Raw genomic sequence first — 19920 nt, 5'->3', positions numbered from 1 at the left:
GGAGAGATGGGGGTGTGAGAGAGAGGGGGAGTCTCGCAAAGGCCGCTGACACTGGAGGTGGGAAGGAGGGGGATTGGAAACTGTTGTCCTGTGCCCCAGGAAAGCAGTCTTCGCGTCTGGTATGACCACATGCACACACCGCTACCCGCCCCCTCCCTCGCTGTATTTTATTAATCAAATTGTACTTTCATGTTTATTATATTTATGGCATGAAACACTTTTGAGAGCGTCAAACCACACAGAAGTTTTGCTTATAACGCGTGTGCCTGGCACGCACCTTCTTCTTTTTGGTAGCGATGTGTGCTGGGGCTGATATGGCGTTTTCTTCCTGTATTGAAACGTCGCTGCCTCCATTCCTAGTATAATAATGTTTCATACCCTCCCCAGATACATGTCGCTTGTAGCAGTTGGGGACGGGATGTATGAGAACTCGAGCTTCCTGGCTGCAGCCTGCAGTGATGGATCAGTAAGGTACACAAGGACTGCAGTGAATGATCAATGAGATTGGGATCCATTATTAAAGACTCCTTTACTCCTACATACAGACCCTACAAGCAGCAGCCCACGCTGAATGCCATTTTCTTTTCTTTAAGAGATCTCATTGTTTCCATTCAGGAGATATAAGGGTTGTAAATATCACGTGTCTGTGAGGTTAAAATGGAGCTCTCTCCAGAGCCCAGTGCAGTGTAAAGGTTACCATGGGAACCTCAGAAGCTACAGATTAAGAAAATCATAATTATTAATACACACACGAAAGCAGGACATGCTCGTGGGGTGCGAAAACCGTGTATAAGCTTAAATCCTATAGGCTTCTGAGGTGGGCTCTTCTTTAACACTGAATCTCTCCCATACACAAGAAAGCAAAGTGTTCTTACAAATATTCAGCACCTGTCTTCTGTATGTCACGTCTGCCTAGGCCAGGCCTTCACAACTTCACAACATACCTTCAGTATGACTGAGCCACTAATTGAGCCAGCTGTGCTGAAGTAGGGATATCCTGAAAACCTGGCCTGTTTGCGGCCCTCGGGGACTGGAGTTGTGCAGGCCTGGCCTAGGACTTCTGTTACATGCTCTGGATTATTAGGCAGCAAAACCACAGAAATGTTTGTCGAATCCTGGAGCATCACAAGATGATAAGGGCCACCGTAAAAAGCACACAAAGTTAAAATATACCTCCAAATATAATATATTATTTTATACCTCCTTTATCTTGCATCTCACTTTTAAAATGTGTTCCTTGACCCTCGAGCCGTTTAAATGTGGTTTTAATGTTATGAATGAAGAAACGCGTGTGCGATTATTTTGCTTCGGCCGCCCTCTCCTCCAAATCTGTTTGTGCACATACTCGCTGAGAACCAAGTTGTGTCTGGTTCAATGCACAGAAGGAATGCCTAACAGAGGCAGCCATCTTTAATGTCACCCTCAGAAAATGTATTAACCCCTAATAGTGGCTGCTGGAAACGTTTGGTCTCTTCTCCTCTGTCTGCGCATATTCCGGTATTTTTTTATATATTTTCATGTATTTTTTTTTTTTTTTAGCACAGTGCGAATATTTTTTATTGCATTGCACTGAAAGGGTTAACCCCGGGGTGGCCAACGCCACTCCTCAAGGGCCACCAACAGGTCAGGTTTTCAGGATATTGCTGCTTCAGCACATGTGGTGCAGTCTTCGACTGAGCCACTGATTGAGCCCCCTGTGTTGAAGCAGGGGTTTCCTGAAAACCTGACCTGTTGGTGGCCCTTGAGGAGTGGCGTTGCCCCCCCCCCCGGGTTTTAAAGGGACCCAGCGAGGCGTCTGCTGGTTTTATCCTGACTTTTATCCTTAGGTTCTTCTTGATGTGTGAAAACTCCCGGCGGTTTGTTCTGGCCGCAGAATCCTTTTATCACCAGCGCTGCGTGCTGAAGGTGGCGACGTTTGTGCAGCGATCCGGCGCTGGGCAGAGGTGAGGCCCCGCTTCCCGTCCTCTTCACTCACTGGCCGGTAGGCAATGGGGGGGGGGGGGGGGGGTGGGGGAAATGGTCCCACAAGGACACCACAAAAGGTTTCTACTTGTTAGTCAAGGTCCTGGGAAGGGCCCTTTGAAAGATGCAGAATATCAACCCAAATGCTGTGGGGACAAAGGTCAATTATAGATATTTGTTCATAGCGCTGACAATGCACACAGCTTACATACAATCGGATTTTTTTGGGGGGTGTTTGAGGTACATGGAGCTGAATCCCAGCACTGTTTAGTTAATATCGCCCTTTAAGGCCCATTGAAATGAATGGTTCTGTAAGGTGTTTTATGGAGTAACAGTTCTTAGTAAATATAATCCCTCATCTGTTCCACTGGGTCCTAAATGAGCCGCCACTTTTTTTGTTTTCTTTAGCGTTTTCCTTTGTAGCGCAGCTACTGATGGGAGCATTGCATTCTGGGACATCACCGCCACAATGGACCAAGCTCGCAAAATCCCGGAAGACGTGCTCCCAGATTGTCAGCCCTGGGGTGAGTCGCTTGAGCATGTACACACACGTCCCGGAGCTGGGGATGGAAATGATCGGCGTGTGCATTTGCTACGTTGTTCCCCTCCAGAAATAACCACCCCACACTTTAATCACTTTGCTGCAAGAAAAATGTGTTGCAGATCAAAAATAAGTAGATGAAAGATGGGCCACATGGATATAAATATCAAATCTTTGTTAGGTGGCCTTACAAATACTGAAGTTCCGGCCCGGTAGGGACCTTCAGAGCGGATCAAGAATACTCAGATCTCAATGCACACTCATCCAAAAAGGAAAGAATTAGAAAACAGAATCTGTTATTCCCTCACCCGCTGTCTCTGTAAGTCTCCCAACATACCACTTTGATAGTAAGCTCTCCGGGGCAGGGATTTCCTTTCCTACTGTCTGATTTTGCTTCACTTATTGTATTATAATAATTCCCTGTACTGTATTGTCTTTGTAAAGCACAGAGTACATTGTCTGCGCTATATAAATAAAGATATACATACAGTACATATGTGCTCAAGGTTCAAACCCTACCCCAGTAGGCTCATCACAGGAAGTCAAACAAAGTGTTAACCAATTAGCGCACACAGAACCAGTAATAAGTTCAAACAACAAGCATATTTATTACAAACACAGCCATGGGATACCAACGTTTCGGTCCCTAGGGACCTTCCTCAGGGCTAAGGGAGCTGTATTTGTAATAAATATGCCTTTTGAAGGTATTACTGGTTTAGTGTGCTAACTGGTTAACTCTTTGTAATATGTTGCAGGCTACGCTGGCAGTGGAGGGGTTAATCGGGACCTGCGCTCACACAGTCAGGAGGGCGGGCAGGGTGCTGGACGTGGGTAATGCACCTTTAATTAGGCTCATTACAGTTTCATTACATGCTGAGAGATTTCACCCACACTGGAACAATGGCAAGGATATGATACCCAATACATCAGTGACACATGGCCCCAAAGACGCTGAGAGTTCACTGCATGTTTCATTCGCAGAGCATGTGGCAGGCCGTCTGCTCGGTTATTCAGCATTGCAGTTTGCCAATTGGCAAAAGCTCTTCTTCCAGTGGGACGTGCGCCTTCACTGAAGTGTTTTTATTATGTTTGTGCTACCTTCAGTAATAAGATTGTTTACCTGTCGCCCTGACCGCAGCTTGTGAGCGCTGTATGTCCACCCACGTCCAACCATCTAATGCAGGAGTGGCCAACTCCAGTCCTCCCGGACCACCAACAGATCAGGTTCTCAGGATATCCCTGCTTCAGCACAGGTGGCTCAGTTGAAGACTGAGCCACTGATTGAGCCGCCTGTGCTGAAGCAGGGAGATCCCCCAATACCTGACCAATTGGCCACTGATTGAGCCACCTGTGTTGAAGCAGGAATATCCTGAAAACCTGACCTGTTGGTGGCCCTTGAGGAGTGGCGTTGGCCGCCCCTGCTGTAATGCTCCTTCAGTGTAATACATATTATTGCTTTCTGTGGCTGGCTGTCACCAGGCAAAGCTGATGGAGAGGGAGGGCTGGAATGTGTACAGAGATACTTTGTGTCCTGCATAATAATATTTGTATTATGTAGCGCTGTACATAGAATTTCTCAGGCGCCGGGAGTCCCTGCCCCAAGCGCCTTCAATTTGATATCCATGCCCGAGGCCCGGGGAGATGGCAACTTGCCTTAGGGGTCACAAGGAGGCGACGTTGGTTTAATTTGCATCATAGGCATATAAAGTGCATAGTGTTCTTTCTTGGTAATCCTCCGCGCTAACCTCATGTTAACTTGGCAGATCTGGGAACTCCGTGCTTCAGCGTCCGGGCTCACCAGTGCGGCATCAACAGCCTCCACATCCAGGAAGCTAAAGATGGACATCACCTGGTAGCCAGCGGGGGGGATGACAATTCCATCCACATCTGCCTTGTGGCTGTAGACCGGACCTATGACGCACACCAGAGAGCGGTCATCCGGCTTCTCCGAGCGTCCACTGTCCTCGCAGCCCACGCTGCCCAGGTCACCGGCCTGCGCATCCTCAGAGGAGACCTCCTGGCATCGGTGTCTGTGGACCAGCGTCTGACTCTGTGGCACCTTGGAGACACTGGCCTTCAGCACGTGAGCAGCAGGTTGTGTCACGTGGCTGACGTAGCTGAGCTGGACTGCTGGGAGCATGAAAAGGAGGGACATTTGTGTGTGCTCTGCGGTCAAGGACTGGAGGTCGTCAAGTGCATCACAAGCAAAGACAAGGAAACTTGCCTGGAAGAGTGAGGAATAAGTCAGGATCTGTGTAAGGCAGTGTTTCTCACCAGGGGTTCCGTGGGCATCCCTCAAGGGCTCCCTGCCATTTTCAGGTCATTTGAAAATTGTATCAAATACAGAAAAATGTAGAATGCATTTGATCTTAGACGCACTATTAGAGAGGGTTGGGGTTCCTTACAATGCATCTGATCTCAGACGCGCTATTAGAGAGGGTTGGGGCTCCTTACAATGCATCTGATCTCAGACACACTGGTAGAGAGGGTTGGGGTTCCATAGAATTTCACAGTATAATTATAGAGTTCCTTATCCAAAAAAAGGTTAAAAACCACTGGTGTAAGGTGTTATTAAACCCGTTCACGGACAGAAGGGCTTGCAGGCATTTCTGACAGCACGGATTGAAGGTTAAAAAATTTTAAGGATGTCAAAGTACTGTACTATTTTTAATTTATGTTTTATTTCCCACTCTATAACAAACGTTTTACCATTAGGCAATACAAAATTGGGTGTTTTTTTGTATTTTTTTTATTATTAATTTTATTTATTTATTTTTAAACCCTGCCCTGAAACCTCAATAGCAAACCTGTGGAATTAAGAGACCGTTACAATGCGTTTCTAACTTCTCCAGCACTGAAGATGGCCATTTAATGTTAAAGGTCCTCTCTTTCTGACCACTTTGTACGTTCACATGAAATAAATATTCCGGCCCGTTCAGAGAGCTGCTTTCTTGACCGTTTTTATAATGAAGACACGTGCAGTGCCAGCACCTCCTTGAATTATTGAGCATTTGTCACCCCTCACGGCTTGACGTTCCTCTCACCGCACAGGCCCTATTAATTTTTCATTTCCAGGAGGTTTTTTTGGTTCCTTTTTGAAAGCTGCCTGCTGCCTCCCCACACTGCCCAGTAGGTGGTCCTGTCATGCACTAGCGGGTGTCACTCGGCTTGGACATTGAACTTGCTTTGCACAGATCAGTTTGTCCATTTAAACACAGAGCGAGTACTTGCAGCAGCAGTGATGGATGCACTTTGTTGAAAAGAGGTTCACTTTGCCCCATTCATCTTGAGATGCCCTCAAGCCAAGGGAGGGGGGGGTGGTATCGGATAACCGGTATGTTAAACAGCCCAAAAGATCAGCGGACAAACGAGCATGCATCAGGCCAGCGTTTCTAAGAAAGGCAAATCGAGGTCCGAGCGGGAGTGTAGTGAGGTGGCTGTGTTACCGTCTCAGGTCAGTGCAGCCGGCACCAAGGTGGCATTACCCACACCCCGGACCTACACGAAGCCAGAGCTTGCGACAGCTGTGCGCATCGGCGCATGGACAGACTGGCCGAGGGACTGGGAAGACGATGCCAGGAGTCAAGCCAGTAAGGTGAGTACTAATGTGATATATTTCATGTTCCGACACAAACCGAGATCTGAGCAGAACATGACAGATGTTGTGTTACAAACACTGGGTTCTCATTTTAGGAGAAATGAGCCTGCAAAATGATCGACACATTTCATATAGGGGGCTCCCACCAAGTAACAAACGGTGGGCTTGGTCAGTACAAAGTTCTCTGATGATAACAATCCCATCTGGTTGTGTATTTTTCGTAGCTGGTGAAAAGCATTTGTGAAGCTGGTTGTGCAGTTCTGGTTCTCCATGAAGCTTTTGCTTGCAGAATGTTACTAACTACTCTAACCTGTTGATGCTAATGCACCATCAGCTGGTATAGGAGCAAAGCGCCCTACAAACACCCCCCCCCCCCCCTTCTCTTTACAGGCTTGTAACCGGAGTGTCCTCCAGGGCTGCACTGCGCTATTTCCAGCTCTGGGACCCCCTGGTTTCAGAGATACTTACTGGTATTTCTGGTTTTTAAATGGGATTTAAATGTTCATCCAATAAGAAGCTGCATCTGATGTTGCAGCTTGCTATTGGCCTGAGGTTCGGCAGCCATTTTCTTTCCCCAGAGGGAGATTTCAACCTGGTAACCTCACCAGTAGTATCTTGGCAACCAGGGGGTCCCCCGGAGCTAAAATTGATTCCCACTCTGTTAAAAAAAAAAGTGTGTGTGCCTAGCATACGCGTTATAAGTGAGACTTCTGTGTGGTTTGACATTCTCAAAAGTGTTTCATGCCAAAAAATATCATAAACATGAAAGTACAATTTGATGGATAAAATACAGTGAAGTTTGATGGTGAAGGCGCGTGTTCGACACGTATCGTGTGTGTGTGTGTGTGTGTGTGTATATATATATATATATGTGTATATGTATATATATATATATATATATATATGTGTATATGTATATATATGTATGTATGTATATGTGTATATATTCATTCATACCAGACAGGGCCGTACACTTCTTTCCTGGGGCTCAGGACAAAAGTTTCCAATCACCCCCAGTGTCGGCGGCTTTTGCGGGACTCCCCCTCACCCACACACACACGGTAATACTCCCCCTCACCCACACACATACGGTAATACCCCCCCTGCACACCACACACATCCTATCCCCCTGCACACCACACACATCCTACCCCCCTGCACACCACACACATCCTACCCCCCTGCACACCACACACCCCCCCTGCACCTCCCACCCACCCCTGCACCTCACATCACTTCCCTCACCCCCTGCACCTCACCCTCTCCCCCCCCCCTGCACTTTACATCAGCCTCTCCTCCTCCTGCACTTTACATCAGCCTCTCCCCCCCCCTGCACTTCACATCAGCCTCTCCCCCCCCCTGCACTTCACATCAGCCTCTCCCCCCCCCTGCACCTCACATCAGCCTCTCCCCCCCTGCACCTCACATCACCTGCACCTCACATCACCCTCTCTCCCCCTGCACCTCACATCACCCTGCCCCAACAGCAGCGGAGAGAGGCATGCTGTGGGGGGGGGAAGCTTGGGCCCGTTACCCATGTGTGGAGCTGCCTGCCCCGGGGCAGCTGGAGCTTGACCGGAGGTCAGGTAGCTGCCAGCGCTGGCTGGTAATGTGCTCCGGAGGGGAGTGTGCGCGAATGTTGCTGCACATGCGCAGTCACTTCTGTTAATTTTTTTCGTGACAATTTTCAGGTTTTTTCCCCATGACATTGTGTGGGTGGCACTGCACGAAAGAAGTTTCGCTTCAAAAAGTAGGAGGAACTGCTTCGTCAAACCTGTCACCTGCTCACCCAATGTCATATAGGTAGACATCATTTTTTGGAGCATAGACCCCGTCATTCAGCATAAATATGCCCCAAACTCGGAGGGTGCGCAATGGGTAATGTGTCTTTTGTCATCTAAATGGCCTTCAACATATTCAGCCTGCGGGGAAATCCATGGACAGGAGGGTTTGGCAATGCACACTTATTATTGCGATAGGTATCATATTCATAGCTCAGGTCAACGGATGCAGTACTTTCTCACTCAGTAGTGGGTGCATGGATCAGCCTCTCAGCAGTCGTTGCAGAGAAACGCCGACAATAATCGCGTGCAGTTTTTACTTAGGATGGCTGCTCACTCGGTTATCTCGGGCTGACTGGCTAATCTCATTTTATTAAGATCTTAATCTTTTATTTAACGTTGCCTTTATTTTTTCCCATTTTATACCAGACGGCAGCTGGCAGCAGATGCCCAGAAGATGCAATGGCCAAGTTGCTGGATCAGAAAGAAAGGAGATCCGTTTTACCGCTAATCAAGAAAGGCGTGGGGAGGGACACAGGTAAGGTCTGAATTGGGCGAGCATATGGCTCGGAAGGGATGTCACAAAAGCAGCATTAATCTGTAACGCACGGAGAGCCACCCGCCATGTTTCAGACTAATAACAGGTGTCTGAGACCTGTAACTTAATCCAATGAACTGCGGATACATGCGATTCCCAAAGCATAACCGGGCACCTCCCAGCAGTGCTACCCAGATGCCCTGATGGCGTTCAGTTCTTTGAGCCTGTGCCAGCTGCCATCGATCCTAATCTTACACCTGCCACTCTAGAAAAGTGTTGGCGGTGCCAACATCCATTAATGTTCAATGAAAAGGTGTGTGTCCGATTGCAGAGATTTGAGCACAAAGCTTTGTTTCTGCTGGACTTGGCACACTCAACTGGTTGTCACATACCCTCAATTCAGCCCTTAGATCTTAATACAGTACGAGAGAAGGTATATTACATGTCACTGCCGTTCTTAACTGCTACGCTTCCATTACAACAAAATAAGTTGGACAGCATTAGCACCTTTTTACAATAATTTATAATAATAAAAAATGTAAACACAAGAACTTACACCTGTCCATTTCCCAAGTATTTCAAATCGAGATATAAAGAACCCGAGCAGCAAAAGCTTAGCAACATGTCGGTTAAGGGGTCTCCATTTTTACAAGTACAGGTCACTTGGAATCTGGAGTACACTGCAGCGGTTATTCTAGAGAACCATGTAAATGCTTATTCATAATTTGAGGTATTAATCATTTCTCAAACGGACAGGTTGACTGTTATTTGTACATTATTTAAGTCGACTTCCCTTACTGTTTGAACATGACCAGAAACTATCTTAGCATCAGAGAAGCTGTATCTAGCATCAGAGAAGCTGTATCTAGCATCAGAGAAGCTGTATCACGAGGATATGTTATTTGGTCTCACTTATTCAGGTGGTATGGCCAGGAATCTCTGCAGGTTTCCCGACTGCCCACCTGCGCTGAAGCCCTCCCCGAAGCGGGTAAGGCAGAAGTCGAAGGCCTTCTCTGCAGGCGAGATGACCCCATGGGTTAGGCCCTCTCCTTCGGAGACTTCCCTGACCGCTCTCCTGTGCAGCAACCCGTCTCCCCGGCCGTGCACCGGACACCTAGATTTCCTGCCGACTACCAGGGACACGCAGCCCAGTAACCCGGAGCGTTGCAGCGCGCAGACATTGCAGCTACTGAGAGAGAAGACTAGCGGCAAAGCTAAGGAGAGGGGCAGGGCCGGTGTGACCAAGAGACGCTTCATGAATAAACTCCATGGCATGAGGCTGCCGCCGGTTCCTGCGGTCACAGAGCTCAGCTTCAGCAGGAGTTTCACGTTCTCGTTCTTTGAGTTGCCGGAGCACCAAAGCCAGCAGCACTGGCTCCAGCGGCAGAGACTGGTGTACGTGACAATGAGGCAGCTGCATTATTAAAGATGCATTGGTTCCTTGGGACCCGGCTGTGCAAACAGTTTAATAGGTATTAGAGCAGTGTTTTTCAACTGGTTCCTAGGTGTTCTTGGGTCAGCCACGCATCCCTAAAGGGTTCCCTAATCAGAGGCAGATACCACACACTAAATAGTTCAAACCTTTACATACACTGGAGATTATTCTATTTGCATGCAAGGCTATACATCAATAAGAGTACTATTATACATTGCAATATGTAAATATTTTTGTGGTAATAAGGGGGGGGGGTTTACAAAAATAATTATCTGGAATGTATAAACAATAAAAACATTTGATTTAGTTAAATACCTTAAGTGTAACGGTGCATTTATTTAACCCATTCATTGCTGGACTGCGGGTACCTCGAACACCCAATAAGTTAATGGATGACCATGCATTTTCTTCTACATATTGAGTTACATCTGAACAATATGTTTATTAATGCAAAACGAGTTTCCAGTTTCTAAGATGTGATTCCCGCATGCAAAACCTGTTACTTTCCCTGGATTAAAACATTTAACTCCCCGCTATCTCACATCCATTCACTTCTCTAAATGGGTAATCAGCGTGTTATAACATCCCCTTGTATGTAAACATATCCAGAACATTTATGGGGGGGACGGGGGGTTTGGCACATTTCACATTGCTCAAAGTTTCTTTCCCCCCCCCTCCATGATTTATTTCCTTCTGCTAATTATATTATTTACATATTACAGTCACTGATGCATTTTGCTGCCATGTAAGACATATTAACCCCTTACATGCAACATGTCCTGAGAGTACTGTCCCCAGGGTGTCTGGCAGCGGTCTCAGATCTGTGTCAGAGGCGGGATGTGCAGTGTGTCCAGTGCGGCGTGCAGGACGCTATGGACGGCTTTCATCAGCTGCAGCCGGGCAAACATCTGACCGAACAGGTGTGGCAGCGGCTCCTGAGGGGTTAACATGGCACAAGCAGCGACACACTTAGAGATCCCTTCTACACGGAGGGCATCGCAGGGTCAGACACGAGTAGATGAACTTGGACGTGTGATATTAATTCATTGTATTTCTCTGGCCACATTTAGACTTACCCCGAGAATGTGAACCCTGTTATAGTAAGAACTGAAGTCCATGCTCAGGTTAACGAGGAATTTGCAAACCTGGAACAGAGGCGCAGAACGTCGCGATTAGAAAACAGAACGACGATACATCATCGTGCGGAGTCACACATGAAAAAGATACCCCCCCCCCTTTTTTTTTGAATGACCCAAATGGTGACAATGCTCCTATAATAATCTGACACGGGCCCTTTTACACCAGCGAGAGGCACGTTCTGAGCACAGCGCTTACAATGTTTCCCAAGACGTGGGGATCTTTAGCGTTTTGTACCCTTTTTATAAAGGTGGCCAAAGCCAGAAGTCTACTGTGTATGTGTTATTGTGTATGTGTGTGTACTCAGAGGTGCAACGGGGGGGGGGGGGGGAGGTGGGAAGAGATGTGTGCCAGCTGCCCTGGGTGCAGAAATTCCGCCTGGCGAAGTCTTAACCTCAGTCAGTGCTGCAGCCATCACAGCATCAAAGCAGGGGGCGCTGTGACTGGCTGCAGGTCAGTGAGGGGGGGAGCAGAGAGAGCGGGTGGCAGAGGTGGGGGGCGAGATGGAGGCAGAGAGCTACAGGGCTCTGCCTGCCCCTGCTCACCATGACTTCTGGGGGAGGAGTTACTTTGTGCTGGTGGGTGAAGGTATGCTGTGTTTGTGTGTCAGTGTGCGGGGTGTGCTTCAGGGTCTGTCAGTGTGTGTGGGGGGGGGGGGGGGGGTTCTGTTGGCGGAACTTGTCCCGGGTGCAAAAACACCTAGTTCCGCCTCATGTTTATTGTATGTATTGTGTATGCGTGTAGGTATTATTGTATATGCGTGGGGATAGAGCTTGTAAGGAAATGAGCCAGAAGCCGCTTCTTCACTGGAAATGAAAGCCCATATTTACTAAACAGTGCTAAAGAATAGGGAGCCCTTGGTCTTGGCACCGCTTCATAATATGGCCCAGAGTTCTGGGGATTGATAACACCAGACTTCAAGTCTGAAACCCCCTGAAGTTTCCTGCAAGGGGCGCTTGTCCCTGAAACATTGCTGATGTAATAAATGATACACTGATTGTATCTGATCTTACATTTGGTTACGGGGTCCTGGTACGGCACATGTAGGCAGAGTTGCTTCTGGATTGCTGAGCCAGCCGATATTTCATTTTTACGGCTTTATAGTTTAGTTTTGGACGCGCTTCTCCCTTTGCGTTATTGTGAGTACGTTGATTCTCAGCAGGCAACACGCATAGTTATATCTACTCCCAAGGCAAGTGCAGCCACGGGGTAACCTGCCCTGCAGAGTGCCTGGGGATACTGTTTACACAGGGGGAGGGGGTCTCTTACCGCCTCGGTGTTGGCTGCCGCTCGGATCCCCGGAGAAGTGAGTGAGATCTGTGCAGACTGGGTGAGGACCTCTGGGAACGGGATGATGTAATTAAACAGAAGGAACCATTCTCCCTGTGTGAGGAAACAGAAGAAGTGATCTGGCTGTGTATCAGCAGGATAAAGACTGAGATTAATGCTATTTTTCCTCAAATTATCCCGGAGAGAGATGGGAAGAAACCAAAACAGAATGTGATCTGTTATTTCAGCTTCTGTTCTGTTTAAATCTTTTAGTCCAGAGCAGGGGTGGGCAATTCCAGTCCTCAAGGGCCACCAACAAACAGGTCAGGTTTTCAGGATATCCCTGCTTCAGCACAGGTTGCTCATTCGAAGGCAGCCACCTGTGCTGACGCAGGGGTATCCTGAAAACCTGACCTGTTGGTGGCCCTTGAGGACTGGAGTTGCCCATCTCTGTTCTATAGGGAACTGCAACATAAAGGTGGTTTAACTAACAATGCGCTGATCAAGTTGGAACGATTTTGACCAGAAACGCTCTATATTGTGTTATTATAACACTATGCCGTTTTGTGTCATCCTTGGGACATGCCAGCCACTAATCCATAACAATCATCACATCTTGCATATCTACAGCAACTTGCACTTTCCAAAAGCTTTGCAATGACATACTGGGAGCACAATTCTGGCTGTATAGAAACATCTAAAGCGGACAAGGGAACATTGACGTTCCAACGTTTCAGGAGTGACTGTGATTTGTCTCAAGATCAGACAGATTAGGAATCTCTATTCAAAAACACAGACTTGTGTATACAACTGGGACACCTTCACCTCCCGCAGTCTAGAAATGAAACCTGTACTAAGGCGAATCTTACCTCTTCCCTCAGGGTTTTATAGTTTATTTCTCCTGCTGCAGGAAACGCTGGATACAAACCTGAAAGACAGTATATATGTTGTTAGAACACCTTGTTACCTGGCACGGTTATCCCACTGAAGTTGACGGGAAGTCTAACCTCGTCTGACAGCGCAGTTGTAGCTCTCAAACAGTGTAGCCAGGCGAGCACAGTTATACATAACAAACGCGCCACTTTTTGTCCCTTTGGTAGTAATCTTGGCATCTTCTAAGTCCAGGGTCACCTGAGTGTGATACGGAGAGAGAAGGCGTAGCAGCATTTAGTAAATCTGGACCAAAGAATCCAGCAGTGTGTGTGTATCAATGTGGGAGAAGGAGCGTCTCAGTGATTAACCAGGGGAACCAGGTTCAACCCCAGTGTGACATTGAGCAAGTCGCTTTATCTCCTTGTGCCTACAACACCCTCGATAAGGGCGTTATATAAAATAAATGTTAAAACAATGAAGGCCTTTAACATGTTATTACTGTATTTTAATATATTTAAACAGAGTTAATCTACTTCCAGCAAGTTTATATATTTTTATGGGAATGGTTCTAATTGTGTACATGCGACTATCAAGTTAGACCATTGACATAGACTTCTGTCTGGGAATCCATCGTGGATTTGGTCACCAGTGCACACTTACGTACACACGTACGTCCCCCACCCTCCCCCCCAGATGCACCGTATCTGCTCAGTCATTACCTGGCAGCGGTGAGCAGTGGCCAGCATCTCAAACTTGATGGCTGCCGACGTTAAGAAGTTAATAATTTCCCCCCAGCTGTGATCTAGACAGGAAACAGAATACAATGGCCCAGGTTCACTAAACGATGCTAAACACTAGCGCGCATGTTGGCCTATTTAAGTGAATGGGCGTTAAGGTGAACCGAGGCTTAGCATTGTTTAGTAATTCTGGCCCAGCATGTTGCATGGATCTCAGGACACTGTAAGCCAACTGCTGGCGCTTGAAAACTGAAAACTCTGCAATAGAATACACACAGGGAACGTCATTTAAAGAGGTACACACTGCTTTCAGCTATACAAGTGAAGCCAGGCGTGCTTTGAATACAAAGACCAATTACTGCATGTGCAGCGCTCAGCACTGTGACCACACTGTAAAATAGCCACTAGAGCAGGAGTGGCCAAGTCCAGTCCTCAAGGGCCACCAACAGGTCAGGTTTTAAGGATATCCCTGCTTCAGCATTGGGGGCTCAATCAGCGGCTCAGTCGTTGATTGAGCCACCTGTGCTGAAGCAGGGATATCCTTAAAATCCGACCTGTTGGTGGCCCATGAGGATTGTAGTTGTCCCACCTGCATTAAATTATTAGTGGTTATCCATTCATTTAAACTGGCGCACACAACACTCGCATACGTAGGAACGAGAGAGAAAGGGCCGGGTTACGGAACCTTGAACGAGATCTCCATACTTCATGGCGGAGGCCTCGTGCATCTGTGACTTCCGAAGGCTGCAGGAGAAGAGAAAAATCGCTTTCAACGCCGAATACAAAACATTGCGATACACAGGAAATCCACTTGTGAATAGATGCCCGTGCACTTCCTAACGCCTGGAAGTGGGGGCACTATTCTAGATTAGAAGTTATTCCATTGGGGAAGTGAGCTCTCCTCACACTGGGGAATATGTACCAAGGCAAAAGTGGAGACATTTGGGGGACACAAATGTTGCTCCAGACGTAGGGGGAAAAAACAACAAATCCTATTGATTTCAATTACTTTAATATATATGGTGCAATTGTTACGTCCCACCAATGCACCACCATTGGCTTATTACAGAGGTTCTCAACTCCAGTTCTCAAGACTCCCCCCCCCCCCCCCAACAGGTCTTCAGGATATCCCAGCTTCAGCGCACACATGGCTCAAAGACTGAGACACCACCTGTGCTGACGCAGGGAGCCACTGATTGAGCCACCTGTGCTGAAAGTTGGGATACCTTGAAAACCTGACCTGTTGGGGGGGGTCTTGAGGACTTGAGTTGAGCACCCCTGGCTTAATACATATGGTCCACTGTGTGCGTATTGATGATATCCACATAATAATGAATTATTAACTCCCCCCCTCCCCATTTAGTAAGCACATTGTGGACTTCTTACTGAAAGTATTGGGTGCAGCTGACGGGGGAAGAGGAGTTCAGGACTTTCACTGGTGCGCAGACAAGATGCTTCTGAAATAGAGGAAGCGCTGTACAATGAGGAATACAGATAGGAACTTGTGGCTCAAATATCTGAGCAGATTATAAGACCAGAGGGGAAAAAAGTACTTGGTAGAAAGAGGAAGCGAGTTGAAAGGTGACTTTTTCTACAGACCATATGCCCTGTATTATCCCGACACTTCTTAGTCATACTACTGTATATTATATAGTGACGGGTAGTAGTACTATGACCAAAAGCACAAGTCTAACCAGAATTAGACTGGCCCGTTGAATGTGCATTATGTCACGTGACTATATTACTGTATTACCCTGATAGTGACTGATAGTCTTATTATTGTCTTATTTGCATGGCGCTAACATAATCCGCAGTGCAGTACAATGTGGGAGGGAGGACAATAACATTGTATGAGAAAAGAGTACAGATCTGTTAACTCAGGGGTTCTCGACTCCAGTCCTCAAGACACCCCAACAGGTCAGGTTTTTAGGATTTCCCTGCTTCAGCACAGGTCGTTCAGTCGAAGAGCCTGCTTCAGCACATATGGCTCAATAAGTGGCTCAGATGAAGAGCCTGCTTCAGCACAGGTGGCTCAGTCTTTGACTGAGCCACCTGTGCTGAAGCAGGGATATTCTGAAAACCTGATCTATTGGGGGGTCTTGAGGACTGGAGTTGAGAACCCCTGTGTTAAGACAAACCGGGACAATAGCAAAGAGGTCGTCGTCCCCAATGAGCTCAGAGTCAATGGGGTCTGCCAGCCCGCGCCCCACTGGCACTGACGTGGTATCAGGCCAGAACGTACAAGTTGTTTGATTACACATCTAAACTAAGACGGGCTGCTTAGAACCTGTGAGACCGCCCGGCGCGCCCTGCAGTCCAACATTCTCCAGAGCAGGTCCAGCTTCTGCTGGTGAAACTCCTCCTCGCAGCTCACCACGTGCAGCACCGTGCACTGCGCCTCCGCGTCCTGGGTGCACAAGGAAACAAAGGGCCGTGTGGACTAAGCTGTGCTATCCCGTGATGCCAATTGAAGTGAATGGGCTGCAAAGGTGTCTTATGGCTTAGCCCCGCTTAGTAAATATGCCCCCAGAACACCACTGGCATTCATAAAAAGGGGAGACCATCCGCATATTCCCCGGACACTCTACAGCTGGGTAGTAAAATGCTTTGGGAACAGAGTGGTGGAGACTTTTGGGTGCAGTGGGTACATGTCAGAGCAGCAGGTACTTGTGGGAGCAGCGGGTACTTACCAGGCTTTGCTGGACGGCCGTTTGCAGCTCCGCCACTTGTCTCAGGTTCTCCTCACTCACTAAAATGAAGGGCACGTTTTTAGATTTTCGGAGATACTTTCCCCATTATCTGTGCAGCTTTTCCTAGGTGACCTGCAACAAGCTCATCGGACCCAGTGTATGCATACTGCTCTTACATATGATATATGGAACAAATATACAGTCATTTTTGTTTTTAATTCCAAATTCCGCCACAAATATCCAGTGTCCAGCTGCTGTGTGCGTTTAAACCGTGCCTATGGGGAATGAGCAGGGAGATCAGCAGTCAATGCTGGGGGAACCTCTGATACAGGTGTGAGCATGCCATGATAAGGGCTTTTAAGCATGCTCTTTAACTCCGATTGTAAGCTCTGTGGGGCAGAGATTTCCTTTCCTATTGTCTGACTTTGTTGCCCTTATTGTATTATAATTCCCTGTACTGTATTGTCGTGGTAAAGCGCTGAACACACTGTGGGCGCGATATAAATAAAAATATACATTCAAACAACAACTTTTCTAAGCAATCTGTTGATAGCCCTTCTGGCAGTGAAAGTGTTAAAGCGTCATTCAATCCGTATTTAAGTTAAAATCAGCAGTGTTGATCAGATTTCTCCTTAATGTCCCACTTAAGTTTATGTTTGCAAGAGGGAAGGAGTCTGCTGCGGTGTGAACAGGGATATGCTGATTGTCAGCTGATCTGATGTCGGTTACCGAGGAAGACGTCCAGATTCGGGTCGTATCCCTCCAGGCTCAAGCGCTGCTTCTCCGCAAAGTGTCTCAAGCGCACGTTATAGAGGACGGGTGGCAGTGGCTCCTCCCGTGGCGGATGACTGTCCGCGTCGCTCTTGTCGGCATGAACCCACTCCTTCAGGTGCTGCCCGAATGCCGAAACGGTCTCCTGGACCGCCGGTGCCGCCGATACGAAGGGCCACGAGACCTTCAACTGGTGCAGAAAATGTTTAACCTCCTGACTATGCACTGCAGGCATCAGATGGACTTGTACCCTGAAAGAGAGCGACATGCAGGTTTAAGATGGGTATTACATTGTGTATCAACCCTTTAACCCACGGGTGGCCAACTCCAGTCCTCAAAGGCCACCAACAGGTCAGGTTTTAGGGGTATCCCTGCTTCAGCACAGGTGGCTCAATCAGAATGACTGAGCAACTAATTGAGCCACCTCTGCTGAAGCAGGGATATCCCTAATAACTGGTCTATTGGTGGCCCTTGAGGGCTGGAATTGGCCACCTCTGCTTTAACCCTTGTGGCAGAAAACGGTTTATGAATGATAGAAACAGAAGCGGACGTGGCAAAAAAAAAAAAAAAAAAAAGAAGAAGAAGCTATTTCACACCAGATAGGCTTTGCTTTGCAATTCTTGGCAGAAAAAGGGTTAATCCAATCACTGCTGATATATACCTCACATATGGTGCTATTGTAAGCTTTGACAGCTTTGTGATTCCATATATGTACATTACCATGATGTAGAACAGGGGTGCACAACTGTAGTCCTCAAGACCCCCCCCCCCCCCCCACCAGGTCAGGTTTTCAGGATATCCCAGCTTCAGCACAGGTGGCTCAATCAGAGGCTCAGTCGAAGACTGCGCCTCTGATTGAGCTACCTGTGCTGAAGCACAGACTGATTGAGCCACCCGTGCTGAAGCAAGTACTGATGGCGATACCCCTGCTGAAGCTGGGATATCCTGAAAACCTGACCTGTTGGGGGGTGGGGGGGTGGGGGGGCTTGATGACTGGACTTGAGCACCCCTGATGTAGAACACAAAAGCATTAAAATGTGATTAACATCTTTCCCTGTATATGGGAATGTACAACACTTCCTGTCCAGACTTCCACACTGGAGGGTGATGAACCTATGACTTTTTTTTATAAGTGAATACAACAAATCTGCAGGTTGGGGATTCACTGACCCGCTCTTTCTGAGCACTGCAGCCAGGTGATCTGCAACCAAGACAGTTCTCAAATGGCTCAGTTTGAAGGTGCCCAGATTCTCACAGCCGTGCAGCGGAGCGCAGTTCAGAACAACAACTCGCTGCTCACTGTCTGAGGCTAAGGGCGAAGGCTCGGAGTACGGAGAGAAGTCTGTGAGAACCCTCTGGAATACAGCAGGTCTGTCCAGCTGAATAATAAGTCCGGCTTCATTCTGCAGGCAGCTTTGAATAATGGGTACTTCTGGGATTTGTAATGACATCAACTTATGTATGAGGTCATCAGGAACCTAAAGGTATAAAATGATGGTCATCATCCTTTAGTGCAGGGGGGGTGCAACATTTTCTATGGAGGGCTCCAAACCGAGCCTCATGCTTACAGAGGCCCCGCGCTCTTTGCCACAACATTTAAACATTGCCGGGGGAGAGCGCGGGGCCTCTGTAACTGCCTCTTACTTTCTCTCCAGCTTCTCCTCCTCCTGCATCTTCTGATAGCGAAGACGCATTTGCCATGACAACGCAGCGGACGTCAAATGGTGACGTGTTGCCATGACAACGCAATATCGCAGAGGAGGAGATGCTAGAGAGCAGGTAAGGGGGTGTGTGGCTTAAAGTTTGCACATTTCTGCTTTAGTGTGTATGATAACAGGGGGGGGGGGCGTGTATGTGTATGTATGTGTGATATTATATATATAGTGTGCGTGTGTCAAATCTTACAGTTCCTCCTTTATCTCCTTGCCCAGTACCCCCAGGTCTCCCCCTGTGCTGCCCCTTCCCCTGCCCCCTCCCCCTCCCCCTCCCCCTGTGCTGCCCCTTCCCCTGCCCCCTCCCCCTCCCCCTGTGCTGCCCCCTCCCCCTCCCCCTGTGCTGCCCCCTCCCCTTCCCCCTGTGCTGCCCCCTCCCCTTCCCCCTGTGCTGCCCCTTCCCTCTCCCCCTGTGCTGCCCCCCAGGCCCTATACTGCACCTCCCCAGCCGGGAAGGATTTCCTCAGGGCCCCCCTGGGCACTAGGAAGTCTCTGCTCCTCAAGTTCCTGGGGCTGCTCTCCTTGAACCAGACGGCAGGGGGCGCCCCAGAGCCCCGCTCTCGCACCGCCTCGCCCAGGATCTTTAGGGCCTCCGAGATCCGCACAGGCCCCGGGCCGCAGCGTCCAGTCTCCATGGTGACAAGCAGCGCGGGACGCGGAACTTTCCTGCTGCACCAGCAGCACCCTGGGGAAAGGTTTGGTCACGGACTCGGTGTATCACCACTCTCATTGGCGGAACAGGATGTGACATCAGAGAATGTTTTGTTGTGGCCGCCATGTTGGTTGTGGCAGGTTCGCATATTTTTTTATATACCTGTAAGTAAGTCTAAGATTACTGTAGCTGTATAGACTTTGCAACACTGGGCACATACAAAG

At 48.2% G+C, this 19920-nt stretch overlaps 3 protein-coding genes across 13 annotated transcripts in view; 2 read left to right on the top strand and 1 right to left on the bottom strand.

Moving 5' to 3' along the window:
* Positions 1-10112, top strand: part of WDR6 (WD repeat domain 6) — a 21388-nt gene extending 11276 nt beyond the window's left edge. For all 4 annotated transcript variants that reach the window (XM_075574472.1, XM_075574470.1, XM_075574473.1 and 1 more), the window contains exons 4-9: positions 388-471; positions 1827-1943; positions 2371-2486; positions 4267-6098; positions 8312-8420; positions 9341-10112. In XM_075574472.1, coding sequence (XP_075430587.1) covers positions 388-471; positions 1827-1943; positions 2371-2486; positions 4267-4739 — 790 coding nt within the window. In that variant the 3' untranslated portion in view covers positions 4740-6098; positions 8312-8420; positions 9341-10112. The remainder of the gene's footprint in view (positions 1-387; positions 472-1826; positions 1944-2370; positions 2487-4266; positions 6099-8311; positions 8421-9340) is intronic.
* Positions 9988-19758, bottom strand: DALRD3 (DALR anticodon binding domain containing 3). Its single transcript, XM_075574500.1, has 13 exons — positions 19485-19758; positions 18503-18810; positions 17291-17583; positions 16562-16620; positions 16159-16278; positions 15258-15328; positions 14557-14615; positions 13854-13936; positions 13269-13392; positions 13131-13189; positions 12262-12375; positions 10932-11000; positions 9988-10790 (listed from the first exon to the last, which is right to left on the bottom strand). Exons 1-13 carry the CDS (start codon positions 19677-19679, stop codon positions 10671-10673), a joined length of 1674 nt encoding a protein of 557 aa, XP_075430615.1. The 5' UTR covers positions 19680-19758; the 3' UTR covers positions 9988-10670.
* Positions 19009-19920, top strand: part of NDUFAF3 (NADH:ubiquinone oxidoreductase complex assembly factor 3) — a 49884-nt gene continuing 48972 nt past the window's right edge. The window contains exon 1 of one of the 8 annotated variants that reach the window (XM_075574490.1): positions 19009-19111. The gene's annotated coding sequence lies outside the window, so the exon portion shown is untranslated. Of the gene's footprint in view, positions 19112-19428 lie in introns of those variants that run through there. The other 7 variants (XM_075574488.1, XM_075574487.1, XM_075574485.1 and 4 more) reach the window with 7 other exon arrangements.

The sequence above is a fragment of the Ascaphus truei genome, chromosome 17, assembly GCF_040206685.1.
Source record: "Ascaphus truei isolate aAscTru1 chromosome 17, aAscTru1.hap1, whole genome shotgun sequence".
Taxonomy (NCBI): Eukaryota; Metazoa; Chordata; class Amphibia; order Anura; family Ascaphidae; genus Ascaphus; species Ascaphus truei.
Note: the sequence above shows the minus strand (reverse complement) of the source record. Positions and strands in the feature narration are given on the sequence as shown.

Bases quoted from the DNA above. Each gene is read 5' to 3' on its own strand.
- DALRD3 (XM_075574500.1), bottom strand. From the start codon at position 19,679: ATGGAGACTGGACGCTGCGGCCCGGGGCCTGTGCGGATCTCGGAGGCC. The intron at 11,001-12,261 runs GTAAGAGACCCC...CCTCTGTTCCAG, and splicing joins CGGCAGCCAACACCGAGGCG to GTTTGCAAATTCCTCGTTAA. The intron at 10,791-10,931 runs GTAAGTCTAAAT...TTAACCCCTCAG, and splicing joins ACAGGGTTCACATTCTCGGG to GAGCCGCTGCCACACCTGTT.